Raw genomic sequence first — 15,617 nt, forward strand, 5'->3', positions numbered from 1 at the left:
GTGATGAAAGATAAGGGTGAAGTGAAGGGTCAAGGGCAAAGGCAAGGACACAGACAGAAGAAGCCAGTGGATGGGCAGTCAGAGATCAACTTTTTTTTTAACTCACAGAAAGCTCCTTTATCCATTAGGAACTGGCTTTCATGTCAGCCACTCACCCCATGTAGACCAGACCCCTGTCATAATTCTTTAAATTTCTGATCTGCATTGGGTTTGAACAGTAAATTAAGATTTCATAACCTAACCCCAATATCCCAAGCCATTCAACACAGCAGGCTCCATCTTTTATGACATTTGAGGGGAGTTCAGCATAAATTGGGAACACAGAAGTATTTATAAAGCAAAAGTATTTCACAATCTAAGCTCTTCTCCCTTCCCTATGTACCATGTTCCATTCAGAGACAGGAAAAGTGATTATAAGAGGCCAGATTCTCCTGGCTCCCACAAGCAGTGGCTTGGGCTGCACCAGCTTTAAAGCTGTCTTCTCCATGTCTGAGGATTTTGGGACAGTCTAGGGTCCACATGGCACCATCTGTCCTCACAACCCAATGTGCATAGGCTTGAGGTGAGGAAAACAAGGCACAGCTAAGATGATACAGGTCTCCAAGCCAAGCCTTGACTGGATAATGGTTTATAAAGAGAACAAGGATACTAACTAACAATAAAACCACAAATTCATATCTTCTGTGACCTTACAAGTTTTGAATAGAAAAATAGAATATAAATGTGTAAATATGAACTTGTAATAAGTTAAAATCCATAATGCAGCCTACCAACATTACATTGTCTACATATTTAAACCTTAAGGAAGTTTGTTTATGGGAGTGTAGCTAAATATCAGGTAACTTACATCATCATGAGAAAGAATACCAGTTGCTTTGGGCACAAACTACATCCATAAGGTGGCAACTTACTGCTGCAGATTTCAACACATTGACTTTTGTATTAAAGAGTTCTTCCTATTCTCAACAGGAAATATGGGAAAAACGCAGGAAGACTTTACCTTTTTGTGTCCTTTTCTCTGCTGAGGCTTGTGATGCCATATAAATAGCTGCAGCTGCCACAGAAATGGGACTCCTCCCAGGAACTAAATCCAGTTCCACAGCTTTACGCGCAATGTGTGTTGCTGCCATTTGTACTTGCTTAGGAAGACCCAGATTGGAACAAAATCTTGACATGAAATCCCCAGTTGTGATCAAATCGACACTGGTTTCAAGCGCCTTCAAAATAAGCTTAAAACACCGGCCTATTTCTTTCTTTGAAATCCTGGACACTGCGCATATTTCTAAACGAACAAAACGAGAATTAAGCTATAGGCTTAACAGGGTTTGTTTTCTACTTTAAACAAGATACATTCTTAATGACTTAAGACCATACTTTTTCAGCTTCCTTCCCGTTTCTTCATGAAAAGTCACTGTTCAGAAAAGCAAGTCACCCCACTAAAAGACTAAGAATAAATTTCATAACACTGGAATAATAGTTACCATTGAAAATTCAGCAACACAAGATGTTCTACAAGTGGCCATTAATTTTAAATCAATCAAACTAGTGTTATATTCCACTAAGAACAGGGAGGACAAGTATTTATCAATCATGTAACTTTTTGCTTCAAATTTACTCAAACAATCTTTCTAAGATTCATTTTATCAGGCAGCATCTTTTAAATTGTACCAAGATTCAGAACTATTTAAAACAGTAACCCAAACATTCATTCTCCTAAGAGATCACTTGAAGCAAGTCTAAAGAAATCCTAATTGATACAAGTGGTTAAAAACAATGAAATAAAATGAAGACTATTGCCAAAGTTAAGATTCATTTTTCTACACTTCCTATTATAGCTTCCTTTCCAGAAACTATCAACATGCTGTTCTAATACTGGGCTAAAGATATTATTCTATTTGGTAACAGAATTTAATCTGTGCAACTGCAAACTTACCTTTAAATGTTCTTGGAACGCCCTCTTGTCTACAGGCTATGTAGAGACAAGCAGAAGCAATGGCATCATTACTTCTTCCCTTCAGGCTCTTCTGCTCATACACTTGCTTGAATAAATTATTTGTTCGATCCTTCAAAGCAAGAAGACTAAATTTAATTAACTCTAGGCCATTTAATTAGCAGCAATATCAAAAATTCATGTGCTCATTATATTATGCTAACTAAGTCAATGCCAGAACAATTTAAAGGAGGGAGACATGAACTTACAACTATATTTCTGGGGAGGTTGATCCTGTCTGCCATGTTAGTAATTTCTTTAAAAGCATTCATCATTGCTCGATCAGAGCTGCTCATAGTCCTGCGATTCTGATACTTTGAATTCCCGAATTCATCAAAACTCGCTGCACCTGTGCCCTGAAAAGTAAAATGTTGTCGTTAATAAAATATAAGCTATTCTGTTTTTAATATTTCATGAATAAACACCTTGCAGGGTTGTTTCTTTTTTTTGTTATTCTAATTCAAATCACTAGGTTGGAACAGTTATATACATACACATAACTGAAGTAAATAGCATAACAGAGCAGCATTCCAAATTGTTTCCACTACTTAACCCAGCCTCCTCAAATTGTGGACTACAGTAATATCCGAGGATCCAGGGGATATCAAGAAATGATGCAGGAATGTCTTTCTGATACCACCATATTGCTTTAACTCAATGTCTCCACCACAGGTACTGCCTTCTAGACTCTCAGTTAACAAAACATTATTAAACAGATGCCTAGATTTCTCCTATATAAACCCCCAATTACACAATATGATATAGACCACACTATATAACAGAGCAGCATGCAACATTATGAGTTTGTTTATATCATCTGATAATACCCTAAACCTGGTAAATCATGGAAAGCATAAATTTCCATGGAATTATGGAAAGCATAAAAATAAACCTGGTAAATCATGTTTTAGCTTTTCCTGGATAGGCAGCAATTTGGAAAAATTAAGTTTTATAAACAGGTTTGTGACAAACCGTTACAAATTAAAACAAATAAAAATGCAAGGACAAATGTGGGGGCAGAGAGGAGAAAAGCTAACAAAATAAGGTTACAGAAGCTGACAATAAATGTTAACTCCCTGCATGCATTTTTTTTGCCTCTTGTACCTCTGCAGTTTATGAAGTGTAAGTGGTAAGTCTCACCATTCCTGTCTAAATGAGATATCTTGAAAAGTTAAACTTTTTTTTTTCTTTTTTAGCAAAGCAGAATAAAACTTTTTATCATCTTACTACAAGCCACTGCTATAGTAGTAGTAGTTTATTTACACCTTTCACTAAAATGATTCAGCAGAACTAAAATTATTATTAGTTTAGTTGGTCTTCTGGATCATGATACACATCTACGAGGTCTAGTCAGTGCCTGATGAATCCGCTTGTACAGAGTCCTACAATAATCACACCAAGACCTTTGACACACATGCCCAGGCACAAGCATGGAGGACTGGAGGCCGCTCAAGCCCCATCACCCCCTGCCTTTAGACCACTGAGACAAGCCAAAGGCCAAACAGAGTCCAGAAGTTCAGTGCCTCGAGGGCTGTAGCTTCTGCCAAAGAGTAACAGGTAAGAACTGTGGCTGACTGCCTAATGCCTCTGTGAAGACGCATTTCTGTCAAGGCGATGTCCCTTAGCCTTTCCCCAACCACTACCCAACACACAAAGCAGTGGGGGCTACGGTTTTGAGACGCCCTATATTCACCTCACTCAGGAGGTTGCAAACTTGTGGTATTTTATAGGATTTAGCTCATCATGATTAGCCCCACCCACAATGTTGCCCTACCAGGCCTTCTAGTCAGATACAGTTTACTTAGTCATACCCAGAATCATACTATTATACAACAGTAAAATAGCATAATTTGTGGCTACTGGTCAAAGCATGCAATAAATCTAGAACTCTTGGTTCAGAGATGATACTTTTATTAGACCAAGAAATAGGAAAAAAAATATATTTTTTTTTGCAATAAACTTACACATTCTAATTTAAACAAAAAATTAAACATTAAATAATATATGATGAAACATAAAAATGAGGCAATATAAAAGGTGAAAAATAACAAATTAAAAACAGAATTCTATTTGATCTGGGCCCTATTCTGAGCAAATAGCAAACATACCTACAAAGTACAGGACAGATCTTAAGCTGTTAGGAGCCAAACTTTTTTATTCGTTAGTCCAATACTTAGAATTTTCCACTAATGGAGAGATCCATTTCCCTTGCATTTCCTTCAAAGAACAAACAAGACCACAAATAGTGTTTTAGGTCATTTATCCAATTCCTCCCACAAGAATATATCTTGTCTCAATATGGGGTCCAACAACACCTGCCCAAAACAACTGCAGATCTCTACACTACAGTGAACTGCAATCTTGTAACGGCCTCCCATTGTGCTTTTGTACTTCAAATAGATAGGTTTGTAGACCAAAAGAATGCTTTATTCATTTCAAGAAGGCGAAGTCTGAGAAAAATCTTACTGCCTGCATATCTGTTTACATGCTGGTATATCTTTAGTTCTTAAAATTTATATCTTGTTTTTAAGATGGGAGAAACACTAGGTCAGTAATGGTCAGCACATTTTCTAGAACAACTGTCTGGAGGGCAGAATAAACGTTATTTAACCATCCAAATAATGTTTGAATTTGGAAGAAGAGGCTGTAACATGCACTTGGGGTACCTGATTTTTTTGTCCAGTAATTTAGTGCTATTGGTTGAGCTAAAGAGATTATATTAAGCAGCCCCATTTCAGAAGGCATGTGTCCCTCTGTCGTAGAGTTTGGTAGAGATAAATGCCACCTTGAAATGTAAATAGAAAAAAAATTCTATTTGGAATGAATTATGGGATCAGCACCCCATAATACTGCTCCATACAATAAAATGCACTCAACCGTAGCTCTACAGATCCTACTACTGCTACTACCACCCTTCTACTGGGTCTTACTGTAAAAGGATAAAACTCAAAATCAAAAAAAAAAAAAAATAGGGCTGGAAGAGACCTCAGGAGGTCATCTAGTCCAACCCCCTGCTCAAAGCAGGACCATCCCCAACTAGATCATCCCAGCCAGGGCTCTGATGAGCTGAGCCTTAAAAACATCCAAGAATGGAGATTCCACCACCTATCCAGGCAACCCATTCCAGTGCTTCACCAGCTTCCTAGTGAGAAGGATATTAGGAAAAACTAACTCAAACTTCCCTTGCTGCAACTTTAGACCATTGCTCTGTGTTCTGTCACCTGCCACCACTGAGAACAGTCTAGCTCCATCTTCTTTGGAACCACCATGCAGGTAGTTAAAGGCAGCTATCAAATCCCCCCTCAAGTCTTCTCTTCTGAAGACTAAGCCCAGTTCCCTCAGCTTCTCCTCAGAAGTCATGTGCCCCAGCCCCTAATCATTTTCAATGCCCTCCACTGGATTCCCTCCAACTTGTCCACATCCTTTCTGCATTGGGAGGGGGCCCCAAAACTGGACACAGTACTCCAGGTATGGCCACACCAGTGCAGAACAGAGAGAAATAATTACTTCTCTCAATCTGCTGGCAACGCTCCTAACTAATGCTGTTAGCCTTCTTGGCAACAAAGGCACACTGTTGACGCATATCCAACTTACTGTCCACAGTAACCCCTAGGTCCTTTCTGCAGAGCTGCTGCTTAGCCAGTTGATCCCAAGCCTGTAGCAGTGCATAGGATTCTTCCATCCTAAGTGTAGGATTTTGCACTTGTCCTTCTTGAACCTCATGAGATTTCTTTTGGCCCAATCCTTCAATTTGTATAGGTCACTCTGAATCCTAGCCCTAACCTAACTCCCCTGCAGCTTGGTGTCATCTGTGAATTTGATGAGGTCGCACTCCATCCCATCTTCCAGATTGTTAATGAAGATATTGAACAAAACTGGCCCCAGGACTGACCCTTGGGGCACTCCCCTTGATACCAGCTGCCAACTAGACATTGAGCCATTGATCACTACCTATTGACCCTGATGATCCAGCCAGCTTTCTATCCACCTCACAGTTCATTCATCCAACCCATACTTCCTTAGCTTGCTTGCAAGAATGCTGTGGAAGACCATATAAAAAACCTGGCTAATGTCAAGATATATCACATCCACTGCTTTCCCTACATCCACAGAGCCAGTCATCTCATCATAGAAGGCAATCAGGTTGGTCAGGCATGACTTGCCCCTGGTGAATGCATGCTGACTGTTCCTGATCAATTTCTTCCCCAAATGCTTAGAAATGGATTCCTTGAGGGCCAGCTCCATGATTTTTCCAGGGAATGAGACGAGGCTGTAGTTCCCTGGATCTGCCTTCCCTTTCTTTAAGATAGGCGCTATATTTGCCCTTTTCCAATCATCCAGGACCTCCCCATATTGCCACAAGTTTTCAAAGATAATGGCTAGTGGCTCTGCAATTACATCAGTCAACTCCCTCAGCACCCCCATATGCACTGCATCCAGTCCCATGGACTTGTACATATCCAGCTTTTCTATATAGTCCCTAAACTGTTCTTTCACCACTGAGGGCTGCTGACCTTCTCCCCAAACTGTGCTGCCCAGTGCAGTAGTCTGGGGGCTGACTTTGCCTGTAACGACTGAAGTAAAAAAAGACACTGAGTACTTCAGCTTTTTCCTCATTATTTGTCACTACATTGCCTCCCCCATTTAGTAAGGGACCCACACTTTCCCTGACCTTCCTCTTGTTGCTAACATACTTTTAGAAACCCTTGCTAGCTGCAACTACAATTGTGCTTTAGCCTTCTTGATTTCATCCCAGCATGCCCAAGAAATATTCTTGTACTCCTCCCTAGTCATCTATCCAAGATTCTACTTTTTGTATTTAAGCTCATTGAACACTTCTCTGATAAGCCAAGTTGGTCACCTGCCATATTTGTTATTCTTCCTGCACACCAGGATGGTTTGTTTCTGCACCCTCAGTAAAGTTTCTTTAAAATACAATCAGCTCTTCTGGACTCCTTTCCCCTCTCATATGGGCCTCCCAGAGGATTCAGCCCATCAATTCCCTGAGGGAGTCAAATTCTCTTTTTCTCAAGTCTAGGGTCCTTACTCTGCTGCTCCTCTATCTTTCTTTTGTCAGGATCCTGAACTCAATCATCTTGTGGATAACAACCGCCCAAGTTGCCATACAGTTCTACAGACCCCACACCAATTCTTCTCTGTTTGTCAGCAGGTCAAGAACACACACCCCTAGTTGGTCATTCCAACACTTGCACCAGGAAGTTGTCCCCACCACTCTCCAAAAACGTCTCGAATTGCATGTGCACTGCTGTATTAACCTCCCAGTATGTCAGGGGGACTGAAGTCCCCCATGAGAACCAGGAACTATGATCTGGAAACTTCCACAACTTGCCTGAAGAAAACAAGCCTCATCTGCCTCATCCTCTTAATCTGGTGTTCTATAGCAGACACCCACCACGACACCACCGTTGTTGCTCTCCCATGTGACCTTAACCCAGAGACTTTCAATGGGCCTGTCTCCAGTTTCACATTAGAGCTCTGAGCAATCATACAACTCTTTTACATATAGCGCAACTCCTCTTCCTCTGTCTGTCTTTCCTGAACAGTTTGTACCCATCCATGACAGTACTCCAGTCATGCATGCTACCCCACCAAGTCTTCGTTATTCCAATCAAGTCATAGTTCCTTGACTGTGTGAGGACTTCCAATTCTTCCTATTTGTTTCCCAGGCTCCATAAATTTGTGTACAGACACCTAAGATAACTAGCCAACTGCCCTACTTTTTCTGTAGGGATGAGGAGGCCTCCACTGTTACCCCCTTCTCCTTGCACTTCCCCCAGGTCTCCAATTTCCCCACTTAGCTCAGGGTTTTGGTCTCCATCCCCTAGTGAACTTAGTTTAAAAGCCCTCCTCACTAGGTTAGCAAGCTTGTTTGTGAGGATGCTCTTCCCCCTCTTCATCAGATGGAGCCTGTCTCTTCCTAACAATCCTTCTTGGAACATTTCATGGTTGAAGAAGCCAAATCCCTCTTGGCAACACCACCTACACAGCCACGCATTGATCTACAATGGCGTAGACAACGTTTTTTGGCCGGAGTGCCAAAAAATCCCACAATGCCTACCTTGGAAGGTGCCAGAGTGCCGGTATGCCAGAAAAACAGAATGAGGGCAGGGGGTACATGGCAGGATGCCCTGCTTGTGCCCCTTGCCCCCCACCCAAAGCCCCATGCCCCCCAGCTCTGCTGCCCCTTGCTCCCCACCCAAAGCCCCTTGCCCGCCAGCCCAGGCTCTGTGGCTGTGAGCAGCTACCCAGAACCTGGACCAGCTGCAAACATCTGCTACCTCTCTGCCCCAGCCCCAGGTGCCTCCCTGGCCCAGACCCAGCCCTGGAGAGGCAGCACATACCAGCAATGCTCCCTGCTGTGCTGCCCTCACACTTCTGCAAAGCAGCATTGGAACCCGGCACGGCAGGGCACAGCGGGAGGCACAGAAAGATGCCTGCCACACTTCCCCTGTGTGCATGGGAGCAGCATGGGCAGCAGCACAGGGTTGTGCCCCTTGCTGCTGCCCCCGCCTGCAGAGGAAGTGTGGCAGGGCAGCTTTCTGCACCCCCCCCCCCCCCCCATGCCGGGTCCCAACACTGCTTTTCAAAAGCAACGAAGGCAGCACAGCAGGGAGCACTGCCGGTATGTGCTGCCTCCCTGGAGCTCAGGGCCCAGTCTGGGGCTGGAGCCGAGAGGCAGCAGATGTTTGCAGCTGGCCCAGGTTCTGGGTAGCTGCTGACAGCCACAGAGCCCAGGCTGCTTGCAGCAGCTACTCAGAGCCGGGGCTGGCTGCAGCCAGGAGGCTACAAAACAGCTGCTACCCTCCCAGCAATGGCCCCAGCCCCACAGCAGATGCTGGCACTGCATCCATCGGGGCCAGGGAGGCAGCAGCTGTTTGTAGCCTCCTGGCTGCAGCTGGCCCCAGCTCTGGGTGGCTGCTAGTAGCCACGGAGCCCAGGCTGCTCCCAGCAGGGCTTCCAGCATCCCAGCTACCCTACTGGGAACAGCCTGGGCTCCCTGCTAGCAGCAGCTACCCAGAGCCAGGGCCAGCTGCAGCCCGGAGGCTGCAAACAACTGCTGCCTCCCCAGCCACAAGGCATGCCGAGGAAAATGGCCTCGTGTGCCATGCTCTGCACGCATGCCTGGGGTTGCCATCCCCTGATCTACAAGATGCATCCGCTCCTGTCCAGGCTCTTCACCTTGACTGGAAACATCAAGGGGAACACCACTTGTGCCCCCTTCCCCTTCACTCTTGCACCCAGAGCCCTGTAGGCACTCTTGAGCTGTTCAGGGTCTGCGCTGTCAGTATCACTGGTGCTCACACATGGATGAGCAGCATGAAGTAGTAGTCAGAGCGTCAGGTGAGTCTTGGCAACCTTTCCATGGTATCTCAGATCTGGGCTCCAGGCAAGCAGCAGAATTCCCGGGACAACAGGTCAGGCCCGCAGATGGATCCCTCCATCCCCTCCAGAAGGGAGTCTCCAACCATCACCGCCAATCACTTCCTCTTCATGGCAGTGGTCTCAGTACTCCCCACTTCGGGGATTTCTGGCCTGGCCTCTTCCACTAATGGAACGCACTCTTCCTCTGTTGCTAGCGCTCCAGATCTGTTCTCCAGGCAAGCCACTGCATGTAGGGATGACGACTTGTTGCCAGAGGTCACAAGCTTCCACCCACCTTCCTGGGAGTCCATGCCCTCTTCCTTTTCTAGCACTGCCTCTGGCAGTCCTTCCTCCACAACCCTAGGTTTTTTCAAGCATGGAATCAATGAAGTCCTTGTGGCAGAGAATGCTTCAGAGCCTTGCTATATCCTCCTGTAGCTCTCTCCCAGAGGGACACCACCAGAAGGCATGGCTCAAATCACAGACACTCCCCCACCTGGCTGACACTGGAAGGAAGGCTGCCAACCACAGCCTGCAGAGCACCAAACCAAGACCTGGGTGGAAGCCTTAACAGTGTGCAATCCTGCCTGGATAGACACCTCCCAGGTGCAAGCAGAGGAAGAACTGGAAGTGGCAGCGGCTCTGGGATTGCAACATCCTCCAGCCATCTCCCTGGGTCTTCTAATCTGCTGCCTCTCACTTCCTGCCTCTTTGCAAGCAGACCTCTTCTAGCAAAATCCTCTGTAGTTGGCCTGCTTGCTGTTCCTTGATCCTGAGGGGATCCTTTTCCCTGCAAACCTTTCCTCTCAGCAAGCTTACATTGAAGGAATGCAAGAGAGTTTCCAAATGAACTCCCTAGCAAACTCCCCCTCACTCTGGACTCTAGTTTAACAAGGGACTCTAGTTAAACAAGTACTGGTCTAGTTGCTGAGTTTTAGCTGCTTAAAGTACAACTATGTAGGTTAGTTTGTCTCAAATTACATATATTAAGGAAAAAAAGAGAGGCAGGCAGCAAACTGACCTGCAAACTGTTTTTTGTTTTGTTTTGGTGGTTTTGGGTTTTTTTTTTTTAAAGGAAATTTTGTCATGCTCCAAGTCAAATCAGCCAAATCAAATCCAAACTTGTGAATCATTCAAGAACCAAATGTGGCCCTACTACAAGCAAACATCCTCCACCCCCCACCTGGGGCTTCAGATGCATCCAAGTCCTTCAGCAGGCATCTTATGTGCAGGCCCAAGCCTGAAAGCTTGGGGTTTGGATGCCCCATTTTGCTTGCTCCTGTGGCCACATGGCTGATGGCAAGCCAGGAAGAAGTCTCCCATTTCTCATTTCCATAAAGTTGGCATGTAGCCAAGATCCTCCCACTGGGAAGCTAACTATGAAGTTCTCACAGGAAGTCCTGTCCACAAGCAGACATGGGTGCAACTCTCCACTACACGGTACCATTTTAAGTGCATTACCTCAGTCATGGTATTTCCCCTGCCAGACCTGCAAACTGCTTGCAAACTGTCCTGTTTGCTCTCCCTGTTCCATGCTCCCCTGATCTCTTGGAGTGCCTCCTATATACCTCACCTGGGCCTGGACTGGCTAGGCCCCTTTGTTAGGGCCTTTTGTCACACCCAGACAGCAATCAATCAGCCCTCTCAGCTGCTCAGAACACACAAACACAGCTCAGCAAGCAACCCTCGGCAACCCAAACACACTTTTCACCTTTATAAGATGGTTCTCAGAATAAACAACAATAAATGATGACTAGAAAGGCAGTTTTTTCTTAAAGGCCAGCATCTTCAAGTAATTCATTTTAGATGGTACACAATTTACCTTGCTGACTGAATAACAATTGGAACTTCAACAAGCTTAACTCATTACTCCAGAGAAGGATCATGTTTCCACATACAACAAGACAGAAATAATCAGGAAAGAGAGACTGATCTTTCCAAAAGCAAGTTTAGTTTGGTCATTATATCTTGTTTCAAATTTTCAGGGGACTGAAGAGACACTAAAACATTTCTGCAAGTCACCTACCTTCTGAAGAACTTCAGACATTAGTACAAGTTTATTTTCCATTATGACCCGTCTATTAAGGCATGACAGTGGATCAAGCTGTCATGACTAACACTGATCTGTCCTTCACAAGGCAGACTCATTAACACACCAAGTTAAGTGACTGTTTACAAATGTTGTGCTTTTCAAAAACCAAGCTTGAATGGAAACTTGACTCTTAGTTACTCTAACCATGAGTGAAAGCTGTTGACTTGCCCTGAAGGAGGATAAACAACAAAACAGTTCCAAAACTCGACAAGCAGTTACATAATCCGGGGTTCTACAATACAAAACGTGCATCAACCACATCATGTAGCAGGGACGAGTCCTCACAAACAGCTAACACAGAATCCTTATACAAAGTACACTACCCCACTTTAAAAAAATAAATAAAAAGTTGCACGGAAGAACACCAGGACAAACACAGTTAATTTACTTCAGGATACCTCTGTGCACTAAACTTACCACCCCAACAGCTGTATACTCAAGTACACAGTGCTGCTATGGATAAAATACCATCCAAGCCAGAAGCGATGTAGCCACATCAACATGACCTTGTTGATAAGCTAATTAAGTTGGAGTCATGCAACCTGGCCTCATCACTCAGTAATATTTTAGCTTGGCCAAAGTACTGCGCAGACATGGCTACGTCACTTCCAGTTTCAGAAGCAGCTTATTCAGAACACCCAATCACATGCCAGGACACAAATGCCAGGGATGGGACATTTACCATGTAGATATAGCCTCAAAAACTAAAGAAGAATTCCAGATTTGGTGCTTTTAATACTATTATGAAAGAACAGCTTGATAGCAATCCTGATAACTGCATGCACATTTGTCTTCTCATCTCATCAATGCTAACTTGATAAAGCATTTCTTAAAAACACAAAACAAAAACAAAAAAAAACACCTGTTTTTAAACCAAGCAGTGTTTAATTCCGGATGCCTCAAAACTGTGTGGCTTGTATTTTCAATATTTTCTGATCTACTCAAAATGTGAGAGAGTAAATTCTCCAAATCTAAATCAGTACAACTTCCTAAGGACTCTTCAATGCTGGCTCTTTTAATTTTTCTAACTGCATTTCATTGTACATTGATACCACAGCATAGCTTCCTTGTGGCCAACATATACACTTGACATACAATGCTTACCATGTCCACCAGTATATTTAATATATTAAATGTTACCTTGCCAATCATTGTACTCAAATCTCCATCGCTCAGGAGAGGATTCTGGGTGTCTCCAACTCGAGATGGATCTTTTGTTGCTTTGTCATTGCTAAAAGTTCTCCACTCTGATCCTACATCTATGACCCGGTCACCTGGGTTAAAAAAAAATAGTAGCAGTTTGTCCCACTGTAATACATTATTTCACTAGGCTTCAGGAACTTTGAGCCTCACAATTCACCTCTCTGATCTATCAGTTACAAGCAGATCATGTCATTCCCCCAACATAGCATGTGGGATGGGCAGTGGACAGCACCTATTTAACTCTACAGAGTAACAGTAAAGGGCAGCCAACAGAAAAAAGTGGTAGTGAAAGCTAGAGAGGCTTTATGTAGTAAATGAAACTACAGAGAGAGGAAGAATGTAAGTAGGGTAAGAATTTAGCCAGAACTCATAGGGTTAACTTTCCTATTCTTGCAATATGCCAGGGAATCTTTCATGAACAAAAAATGAATTGAGATCTTGGTTTTAAGAAGGCCTATCCCAGAGCTGTCTATGGACATCTTAGGACAGTAGTTAATATTAAACTTGAAGCTAAGTATGCCAACTACTAAAACATCACTACTGCTTATGCACCAGTTCTGTTCCTTGGGGTTCTCATACAAGTTCTGACCAAGTGTGACTGGAAGATAGTTTCAATATTTTGCAGCACCACACACAACATGGATGAGGCAACACTTAAAATGCTTCCCCCTACAATTCTTCAGCTAGTTAATAGATTAATTCAGAGTAAGCAGAAAAAAGCATTAAACACATTATCTGAAGAAATCATCTAATTTACATAGCGTCTTGCATTTCCACCGCTGCACCACAACAAAGGACCATGGAGTGAACATATGGGGATATATGTTGTTGTACCTTGCATACAGCTTTCCCCACCCCACTTTCCTTCTCTACTCCAAATCTCTCCTGGATGATGTAGAAGCTTCAAAAATTGTAAAACACTGGGCACGTCCATATGTTTATTTTAATGTAATGCAATAAACTCCAGCACTTATTGCGCTAGAGTTGTTGCTTCTGGGTGCCACATTTAGATGTACTCCTGGGATCACAGTAAGTAGAGCCAGGTCTGAGCAGCCTCAGCTAACAGGATCCAGGGGTCAGCCTGCTAGCCTAGGGCTGCTCCAACCTAACTTGCTGCAGAGGGGCTAGCTGGGTCACAGGGGTGCTCAAACGCAGGAGTAGACAGCAGGCAGCCCCCACACTGAAGTCCCTTTGTGTCCCACCCAGCTGGGTCAGCATCTACATGTAAGCTGCTACAGAGTAATAACTGGAGGAAAAAACTCCACAGCAGGATAGTATTTGTATTTAGAAGACTACCCTACTGCAGGGTTTATTAGTTTACTCCAAATGAATAGCTCTGCACATGTAAGCACCAAGACGTTTACTGTGGAGCTCATCAGCGTACTCACAGTAAATGTCTAATGTAGACATGCTCACTGGCACGTCATCTTGGTCTGCACTCAATTTCTGTCAGCACTGTTGATTAGGATAGCAAAAAAAAGGTCATACCCATAATCAACTCAGCTAAATCAGCAAAAGCTCTAATGCAGATAGCTAGTCTTTCATTAGTATAGCTTATTCCATTCATTAGCTACATTTTTGCTATGGGACTTCACATGCACAGCTCTACTAGCAACTAATTTTAAGCTTACAGAAGGCACAAGAGAGAAGTGGAGATATACTGCACATAACCTAGTTATTATTGGGTTTTATTATTTAATTTCTTAATTTTATTCATTTATCATTAGAAAGAGACTTCAGTGAAGTAACAAACTAGCACAGACAAAGTCTAAGGAAAGTTTCTGCAACACTGTCCTTCTAAAAGAAATTTCAGTGTCTTGTCAAAAGAACATCTGTAAAGAGTATATAGTTGTCCATTCTGGAAATTTGTCATTGTCACATTTGCTCAGCACAGACTGTAGAGGCTGCTTTACTCATGATGATTGCTTAATACTCTCACAGAAGCAGGTCAGGTAGCAAGGCTGTAGCACAAGAAAATAATTATTTAGCCATTAAATAAGAAATCCAGATGCACTTGGGATAACATGAGCAATAATAGAAAGACAGTGGAACTCAAAAGTAACAATATTTACTTAAATTATGAAACACAAAGCTGCCCTTCAAAGACTTAACAGAATAAATATAGTGAGGACAATGAAAGGATGCAAATGCAATTTTCTCTTTTTAGGGAGAAAGAGACTCTGAAGAATTGTCTCTTTGTAAAAGATTATGTGAGGAATATACATGACTGAAGGTCGTTCAGTTAAATAACTAGAGATAAAAATCCTTAAAATGTTAACACAAATAGCAGTTATTTGTGAAAGACTTCCCTTACTGAAATAACCTAAACGTAATTTAACAGTCCATTATTATAGGAAACTGTATGGCATAACTATATTTAGATCTAAGCTTCACCTCAATATTTAAGTGCTTTGACAAAAATTAAAAAAAAAAAAACTGTAAAGGAAAGAAAAAGAAAATTGCAACCGTTAGCTCTGCCTTCTAGAGTGTAAAAGCAAAAGACTGAGAACACTGCATGTAAGGTAAGGAAGACAGATATCCATTTTTTCTGCTACACAAATCTTCCCCTTGCAAACTTTAACAAAATCAGCAAACAGCATGCTTTTCTGGCTCTTGGACTCTTTGTAAATATTTGATTAAGTAATGCTCCTTCTATGGCCTAGCAGTAACTTTACTTCAAGACAGCCCTCCAATACTGTTTACAGCATCTAAAAAAAGCAAAATGTACTTAAAATTCTGGCATAGTATAAATAGAACACTGAGTACAGGGCAATGATGTAATATTTTTCCACACAAGTGGGAATGACCTAAATGACTCACTCAGGGATCTGCCTCTTGTGAGTTATGAGCTATTCCCGCTCTAATGAAAAGTGTTCTATCACTGCCTACTTTGGCAAAAATATTACGAAGCAGAAGACTAAGATTACTACACCAATCTAGTGAGAAAGA

At 42.9% G+C, this 15,617-nt stretch overlaps 1 protein-coding gene across 1 annotated transcript in view; it reads right to left on the reverse strand.

Moving 5' to 3' along the window:
- Positions 1–15,617, reverse strand: part of GTF2B (general transcription factor IIB) — a 31,002-nt gene that overhangs the window by 1,294 nt on the left and 14,091 nt on the right. The window contains exons 3-6 of the mRNA XM_006276368.4: positions 12,606–12,739; positions 2,200–2,346; positions 1,934–2,063; positions 1,001–1,282 (exon numbers count right to left, since the gene is read on the reverse strand). Coding sequence (XP_006276430.1) covers positions 1,001–1,282; positions 1,934–2,063; positions 2,200–2,346; positions 12,606–12,739 — 693 coding nt within the window. The remainder of the gene's footprint in view (positions 1–1,000; positions 1,283–1,933; positions 2,064–2,199; positions 2,347–12,605; positions 12,740–15,617) is intronic.

This window comes from Alligator mississippiensis, chromosome 5 (genome assembly GCF_030867095.1).
Source record: "Alligator mississippiensis isolate rAllMis1 chromosome 5, rAllMis1, whole genome shotgun sequence".
NCBI classification, from domain to species: domain Eukaryota; kingdom Metazoa; phylum Chordata; order Crocodylia; family Alligatoridae; genus Alligator; species Alligator mississippiensis.